Source organism: Carassius carassius, chromosome 20 (genome assembly GCF_963082965.1).
Source record: "Carassius carassius chromosome 20, fCarCar2.1, whole genome shotgun sequence".
Lineage (NCBI taxonomy): Eukaryota > Metazoa > Chordata > Actinopteri > Cypriniformes > Cyprinidae > Carassius > Carassius carassius.
Genome location: NC_081774.1, coordinates 28,498,590 through 28,507,688, shown reverse-complemented (window position 1 = coordinate 28,507,688; position 9,099 = coordinate 28,498,590). Strand labels below are relative to the sequence as shown.

The window sequence follows — 9,099 nt, the reverse complement described above, 5'->3', positions numbered from 1 at the left end:
CTCTGGCTCAGAGCAGCGCTGAATGCAAAACTGTGATCCGATGTGTGCCAAACTCTAGTTTGTGTACAAAATATAAGCAGATAAAGCAGTATGTTTATTCCCATAGCAAATACAAACATTACTGTGAAAAGAGATTTGATTTGCTGACTGATTTAGTATAAGATTGGGTGCTTTCTGAACTCAAACAAGTAGGGGAAAACTAGCTTTACAGTCGGTCTCTACATTTTAACACACATAGGATGCTTTCAGGGTGAGTAGATGAACTAACACTTTAATACAAACATTAAAAATAAAAAATCTTTTGAAAAACACAAAGGTGTCTGTCAAGAAAAGAACAAAACCACATAATCAAACAAGTAATAGGAAATAGAGATTTTTAAAAAAGTATTTTTAATGGCACAATTCTTTTGAGTGATACAGTTCATTTACGTGCCTTCATTTTCCTCCGTGATTCTTTCCCTGGCCGTTTCTATAAAAAATAAAAAAGAGAGAGATGAAAACATGGGAGGGAGGCCTTTAAAAGGTTAGAATATAACATTACTTATTTAAAGGGATAGTTCACCCAAAAATGAACATTTGATGTTTATCTCCTTTCCCCCAGGGCGTCCAAGATGTAGGTGACTTTGTTTCTTCAGTAGAACACAAACTGAGATTTTTAACGTTGCAGTCTGTCAGTCTTATGGAAGTGGATGGGAGTCACGGCATACAATAAACATACAATAAAAAAAATAAAAAAAAATCATATTAATCCCTGCAGCTCATGATGATCCACTGATGTGTAAAGACACAAAATGATCGGTCTGTGTCTTTACACATCAGTGTATCGTCACAAGCCGCAGGGTTTAGTTTGGTTGTTTATTTTTTTTATTGTATGTTTTAGCCGTGATTCCCATCCACTTCCATAAGACTGACAGACTGCAAAGGTTTGAGTTAAAAATCTCAGTTTGTGTTCTACTGATGAAACAAAGTCACCTACATCTTGGACGCCCTGGGGGAAAGCAGATAACCTAACATTTTTTCATTTTTGTGTGAACTTTCCCTTTAAGAAAAAAAAAAACACTTACATTCGTCTTGCCTCCTTTGCCGAAATGTTTCCCACCTTTCCCATGAGCCATTTTGGCCTTGAATCCTGAAACGTCGTCATGGCTGTCTTTGGTGTTCCATTTGCTGCCCTTCTTCTTTCCCCCAAAGCCAAACTTCTTATCCTTGTATTTCTTCTTAGAATTTGGACTAAAAAACATGACATGTGTTAAAATATTCTCCAAAATATATTATTTTGTGTCACACAAAAGAAAGAAAGAAACAATGAAAGGAGTGACACGAGGGCGAGTAAGCAACAATTTTCATTTTTGGGTGAAATATCTCTTTAAAAGGGTCATATGACGCAATTCCAAGTTTTCCTTTCTCTTTGGAGTGTTACAAGCTGTTTGTGGATAGATAAGATCCCTAAAGTTCAAAGACTAAAGTCTCAAACCCAAAGAGATATTCTTTATAAAAGTTAAGACTCGTCCACGCCACTCCTAAAATGCCTCATTTAAACAAGCCCCCACTTCTACAGCACTGTGTGGGAAGATTTGCATAAAGTCGCCCAAATCTACAGATGTGTGCAGCGCATTTTACGGAGGACTGTTTCCTGAACCTGGGAAAGTAGCCTACAATTTGTTTGTGGCACAAAGGCTGTTTCTATAAAGTGGGGCAAGGACAGTCTGTCGCTTCTCTCACAACCTGTAAGTATGTTTTCATATTTAAAGAATTAGCCAATGATGATTCAAACATGAGTTTTGAGCAGTGTAGAGCTTGTTTGTCGTTTCTCAGATCACAACATGGTTTTATGTTTACGCGGTATGATACGCAACACGTAAAGACACTTTAAGTCATTGTAATCAGTAATTATGTCCCCACTGGATGCAACAAATGCCTCGTTTGTAATAGGTTTTATTGTTTTGTCTCGACGCAACGGGAGACGACATCACAGTATGGTGATGGGCGTAAAATTTACGTCACATGCTTGAGGTATTCAGCCAATCACAGTGTACTGGATAGCTGACCAATCAGAGCACATCTCGCTTTTTCAGAACGATAAGCTTAGTAAAAATTAATGCGTTTCAGAAAGGCAGGGCATAGAGGAGCAACAATAATGTACAGTATTTGGAAAATGTGTTTTTTGAACCTTAAACCACAATAGGATGTTTCAGCCAACAGTTTTCTTCTACCATCATATTAAAAGGTGAAGTTTCATAATACAAGTAGACCTCTTTCTATGACCCCTTAAACATCTTAATGTTGACAGCATTACATTTGAACAGATAAAATGTCAACTAATTACAAAACAAAAAAACATATATACAGCCAGATTCACTTAGACACAATTACAAAACAGTATTTAAATAAATATTTCCCCATAAAATGGGAAGACCAAAAATCAGGGAATCTGGAAAATGTTACGACACTTCCTGTTGAAAAATAACTATCTAATTTGAAAACCGCTGAAGTACTGTAAAGCTACTGAAAATATATAGAGTCATCGTTTACCCTTTTTTGTTTATTTGCTTTTTTGCTGCTGATGCTTTCGGTCTCTGATCTTGATCTCCTTCCAAGAAGTCCAATTTATCTGTCATTCCTGTGGGACATGAGGACGAGTGAAAATGTGCTCCACGATAATACTGGTAAATAAATGAGATGATGTGAAAACACTTTGCTTTAATGATGTACACATGTGTGAATGTACCTTTCTGATACTTCTTTACTGCTGTCAGCATTGCTTTCTTCTGTTTCTGCCTGTTCTGAATCACCTGTGTTTGAACCTGTAGAGCCAGAGATTGAAAACCAGGTCGGTCAAGACCCCAAAACATCATTTTGGGAGAATCTGGCAGCGGTTTTAAAACTGACCTTTTTGCCATATTTCCTCTGTTCTCTGAGCTTCTTGGCCTTTTCTGACTTCTCCATTGCAGCTTGCTTCAGAAGAAGCTTCTTCCTAATCTGTTAAAATTAAAAACAAAACAAGTGGAAAATTGTGATTTTTCATTGACAGACTTTGGAAATTATTTCATCTAATAAACACTAACTTTTTTTGATGGCGGCACATAATCTAACATTTTATTAAACAAAACAAAAAAAAACTTTTTTTTTTGTTTTTTTACTTTTTTATTAATGCATTTTCACAAAATGCATTAATAAATTATTAACTTTATAAAATGTGATAAATTTAATGAATAAACAAAAACCAATCCTTTTTTTTTTATTAATAAAATCCATATTACAGACTCCAAACTTTTGAAGGGTAGCATATATTCTCTATATTCTATAAAGCCTGGTGCTCATGCTGTCTTCTCACCTTCTGCATGTGCTGATCGGTCTTGGCCATCTCTGCAAAGTAATCCTCAGGTCTCTTGGTAGGAATCTTAAACTTGTGCAGCTTTGGCAGCGCTGCTAAAACAGTTGCTTGGGCCTGCCGGTAACTGTAACATATGAAACATACAGAAGCACAAGACAAAAGTTTCCAAACATTATAAAGAGAGTAAATTTACACCAATGTTTTTCCCCAAAACCACCAAATACTTTACACCAAAATTTACTCCAAACCCACTTCACAACATCAGTCGAGCATTTGAAATAACTTTCTATTATGATCTTATGTGGAATTATATCACAGAATGAGGCAGAAAATCCTGTACTGTAATAAAGGTTATGTTGATTAGCACTGCATTATAAATATAAATTATTCTAAAGAAAACATCCGAGACTTAATACTACAGGAACTGGTTTGGACAACCCTGCCTTTGCTTATACTAGGGACTTCCTCATATGTTATATGTGACCCTGGAGCACAAAACCAGTCTTAAGTTGCTGGGGTATATTTGTAGCAATAGCCAAAAAAACATTGTATGGGACAAAATTATAAATTTGTATGGCAAAAAATCATTATGATACTGTAAATATATTTAAAAAAAAAAACTTTTTGATTAGTAATATGCACTGCTAAGAACTTCATTCGAACAACTTTAAAGGGATATTCTCAATATTTCGAATTTTTTTTTTTTTTTGCACTCTCAGATTCCAGATTTTCAAACAGTTGTATCTCTGCCAAATATTGTCCGATCCTTGGTTTATATGTTTTATACATCATTGGAAAGCATATTTAAATCCAGGTCCAGGGTCACATATAACTTACATATTTGTCATATAAATTAAACATAAATCACATGTGTTTATAGCACACCCTAAAGCTCACAGCACCCTATTGTAGATAAAAATAATACTTTTCTCTAAAGAAATTTTAAGTAAACGTATGAGAAGCCATCTTTTTTTTTTCCATCAAAAAAAGCTCACATTTGGAGAAGGTTTTTTTTCTTAGTGGATGCATAAGAAATCTGTGTTTCTTATTAAAGGCATGGTCTCTATTTAATTTGCATACCTCTTGTCAAAAAATTAAGAAAGTACCGTCACAAATGTGAATCATAATATTTTATAATGACTCCTTTATAGGGTTACTGAAGGTTATGATACCCCCACCTTAAGTCAAGCAGCACCCTTGTTTCACACACTCACAAGTACATCTCCCTCTGAAAGTCATCCTCTGCGCTGACGTCTTCACTCCCTTCAGCTTGCTGCGCTCTGCCCTCCGCTTGCGCAGCAATGTCAGCCGCCGGGTAATTAGTGAGGTCCAGCCTTTCAGCCCATGGCAGGCTCTTCTTAAACTCAGCCAGGCATTTCTTAAGACCCTCCTGAATGATGTAGAATCAAATCATTAAAGAGATTTTATTCAATTTCTCAAATCATTTCAATTGATACATTACGACTAACAGTATAAACCACACAGTATCATATTTGATATGAATTTCTAAAGCCTCTAAATTAGTGACAGTATCAAATCTGTTATACACAATCATCTAAATGCATTGTCATCTAATTGATTCATTCTTTTGAAAGTTACTTTAGAAAAGTAATCGTATCTTGATAGAAATAGAGATGGGGTGTTGGGGCGTATGGTGTATGGGGTGTTGGGGCGTATGGTGTATGGGGTGTTGATGGCGCAGTGGATAAGACACATGCCTTTGGTGTGAGAGACCCGGGTGAGACACCAATGTGTCCCTGAGCGAGACACTTAACCCCTAGTTGCTCCAGAGGTGGGTGAACTCTGACATATATAGCAATTGTAAGTCGCTTTGAATAAAAGCATCAGCTAAATGAATAATGTAATGTAATAATGTAAATATTGATTGACTAGAGCATTTTAGGTTTACTTTATTATCCATAGAACATTTCTTAGAAAGAAAAACAAAAACAGGTTAAAATGTAAGTATCAAAAATGTCAGTATTTACACCAAGATTTAATATTTTTTGCTCAGTTTGAATGTTTTATTGTTGGGTTTTTCCTCTTGGAGTAAGAGTATTTTTCTTTATCACACCATATGGGCTATAAAATACTGAAGCGTCACATATGAAGCAAAACATATGATTTTTTTTATATTGTTTTTACATTTTGTCTAAAGATAAAAACAAACAAAATTTTTCTTTTTTTTATTTCCTATGTCAGACTTCCTAGGTTAAACTTACCACATTGTTGATGGCCTTCTTCGGCTCGAGCAGAGGAACATTCAGTCCAGGTTTGAGCAAACCCTTGGAGAAAGCTTCTTGCAGCTGATCAGAGACAAACGTGTTATGCAGATTTACTCTTTTGGACATCTTACTTACTTGTTGATTAATGTAGCACGACAAGTTGCTGGAATATAAAACGGTAGGCCTACAGTTTGAAAAAAACACATGAAGTGCACTATATTCTCACCTCGCCGTCGGATAATTCGTCGTCGTCTTCCTCGGACTCAAATCCCATCTGGGGCTCTTCGCCTATTTCTACCATTGTAAACGAATTCAGAACGGGAATTAAGTCAAATAAATAGAGTAACAAGAATTCACAAGCTTCACGTGTGGACAGCACTGTTGCTCAAGTGTGTTCGTAACAGTATAGTCCTGACGGAAACAGAGAACTGCGAAAGAATGGTTCCGCTACTGGAGAACTTGGCGCGTTATTAACACCCCCTCCGTGTAAACTCGTCTGTGTTCAGGTAAAATAGGCCAGGGAATCTGCTGCCTACAGCAAAACCACCATATGAAGAAATAACTAAATGCTCTTTTAATAATTTATTTTATAGCATTACATTATAATGTATAAAATGTGTGGAAGTGTAAGCACTTTATAAATCCCCATAAAATAAAGTCATCTTCACACTTAGCCTACTTCCTAAACATGCACAGCCCTAGTAATGATATTTAAAAAACGATATTGTCAGCGCACCATTGTTCTACAGATAAATTGGTTCTGTGTATGTTCATATCATGCATGCATTTGTTACAGGTTAAGCTATTCAGCCATTCTTAAAGATAGAAACTGATTCTTATTCTGTGGAACATTATGGCATTACAGCCTTTATGTGTCAACTGAACCTGCTGATTCATCAGAATTTACTGTTAGCCCACACCATCACAAAATCATGAAACTAAGCATGTTTCCTCAAAATGACTGGAATTAAGTTTTGGACCTGCACATGAAATATAAGCATATTAGTCACCTTGTGGCCCATGCATTTCCACAGAATTTATAACACATATAGTTAATGTACATTTTCACACAATGTACTGTAACATCCTTTTTTGTCTTGGTAGATTATTCAGACTTTACATTATTAACCACTGAAGTTTTATTGGTTGCTGCCAGCCGTTTTTGTTGTTTTGTACAATTGACAGTACAATTCATTAATTGATTTAATTTTCCTGTTGCAGAGTTATGGCAGGATTTAGTTGTAATGCCCCCTATGGGCAGATTTTGAAGCATATTTAAATTGTCCTGTTGTTTGTGTGTCTGCCAAATGCAGTACCCTTGTTGCTTGGACCCCTAAATAGATCTTATTTGTACAAAGAGCTTTCAATTGTAGTTGTGTTTTGCATGAAGTGTTTGTAGATGTGTCTTCAGCTGTTTCTTAAATGTGGTACATTGTAGGAATTGTGAAAGATGACTTTGTTCTTGTGATAAAACCACCAGGCAGCGCTCCTTCACTGACTGTAGATGTAGATGTAAAAAATACTGAAAGGTACTTTAATCATGACACACTCTTAAATAACATTAATGAGCATGTGTTTCACAGGCAGAATGTATAAGTATGAGCCTCTTCACATGTACAAAAAAAAATCGTAGTGCCATATTTAGAGATCAAAAAATGCACTTCTGTTTGCTTACATCAAAGACAATAGAATACCCTTATATATATCTTAAAAGAGACTTTGATTACACGCATCAGTCGGAGTGTAAAACACTAAACAGTGAAAGATGTTGTGGCAGGTGTGACGCTTACATGCCACGGGACGTGCATGTAATTATGGAACAAAAGAGAGGGGAAAAAATTAAGGTAATGTGGCAAATAGGTAAGCTAATAAGAGAAGAAGGAGAGGAGGGTTGCATTGTCTGTTTGGACATGTGCATCAATTGGAGTGTCCGGTAGAAGCGAAAGATCTTTAGGCAGGTGAAAAGCGTGTGGTTAATGCGTACCGTTGTGGCTCTGGCTGGTAAAAACGCCGGAGTTATATATTGTGTAAGGTGCCAGACAGGTAAAACGATAAAAATAAAATTAAAGCATATAGCAATAAGGCCTGGGCTGCATTGTCTGTTTGTTCACTGTACTGTAAAGACTTTGAGGCCCTTTACAACAACATACATTTGCGTTCTCAGCACTTAAAGAACAATACTGACTGTCCACAGAGAACAATTTAAGACTCAGACTTTCTCCGATACAGACAAACAGCAGTTATGAAATCCATATCAAGCACACCCATCTCATTAAACGGTAATTGTTTTACAAATATATGATGGGTTGCATACAAATTATGTGTTTGATTAAAGGGAGTTATTTTAAGTATATGTGTGCACTACATTGTTACTAGTGTGCAGAGTACTGCTGCAGCATGTCTCGATGTTTGACCTGGAGGACAAATAATGAATGTGGAATTTAGTAGGAATTTCAATAGGATAATTTGATTGCCTGGAGAGAGAAGTGAATTTCCAAGAGTAGCAAATGAGCAAAGCTGCAAGTCCAGACCTCCTCTGCTCTGCTGCAAGTCCTGATCCTTAAGCCTGCACAGTTCAAAAAAGTGATGTGTACCTCTATATGACTTTACCTTTCTCTTGTTAAAGAAGACAAGAGGTCAGTATTGTTAAATAGTGCATGTAGTTTAGGTTTTGGACTAACCAGTTGGGTTACCCTGCCAGTTTGAAGTTATCACATTATCCACATAAAGAGTGTCAAACATTGAAAGAAACACAGAACAGCAATGATTTTCTGATGTAGTAAAAATGAAACACATGATTATTTTATTGGGATAAAAATTTGGGTTACTATACAAAACATTACTGTGTTAACTTACTGTTGACACATGACCCATATTTACCACAGTGGTGGCTCAAACAGTGCATGAAAACAACACAAAGAATAAAAGACCTATATATGAAGACTTGTGCTGTCTTTAAGGCGTTTATATAAATGTTTATAGCTGGAGTTTAAAAGCAGCTGAATATAGAATCTTGTATCCAAATGTAAACATTTCTCATTTCTATTAGAGTGTTTGTAAACGCATGCTATCTGATCACTTAACTTTAGTTAAACCGAGAAAAAGCGAAAAATTTAAAGGTTTTCTTTTTCATTTGCACCACACCAGTGGAAATCACAGCAGTTGATTACTTTCCGAGAAAATTTCATAAAATATATCGAGATTGTTAGGATCCAAGCACAAGAGGGCAGCAGCATCACTTGCTTTCAGGCTGTTACTGAACTGTTAATATTCAAGATTAAATTTAGTTCGTCCAGTCCATTTCACCGACGTATAACTTCGCAAAGCTCTGTATTAGGGGTTTTAGGATGATGTCTGTCAAGTTTCTTGTGTCCTACTTTGTATGGGCGCTGTTTTTATACATTTATTCATTAACTATAACCCTATACTATATCTAAATTATCTGTTTTATTTTCTCTTTCTATGTTTTATATTATTTGTATAGTATTTATATTAAGTAATTCTGATTATGCTTGGGTTTATTAAATACATAAAAGCTTG

The 9,099-nt window shown here is 35.8% G+C and overlaps 1 protein-coding gene across 1 annotated transcript; it reads right to left on the bottom strand.

The window, feature by feature from the left end:
- Window positions 1–373: 373 nt before the first annotated feature.
- On the bottom strand, window positions 374–5,986 carry ebna1bp2 (EBNA1 binding protein 2). Its single transcript, XM_059500974.1, has 9 exons — window positions 5,786–5,986; window positions 5,557–5,640; window positions 4,549–4,724; window positions 3,335–3,458; window positions 2,890–2,979; window positions 2,729–2,804; window positions 2,533–2,620; window positions 1,065–1,230; window positions 374–469 (listed from the first exon to the last, which is right to left on the bottom strand). The coding sequence occupies exons 1-9, from the start codon at window positions 5,858–5,860 to the stop codon at window positions 422–424; spliced, it is 927 nt and encodes a 308-aa protein (XP_059356957.1). The 5' UTR covers window positions 5,861–5,986; the 3' UTR covers window positions 374–421.
- Between the last annotated feature and the right edge of the window lie 3,113 nt (window positions 5,987–9,099).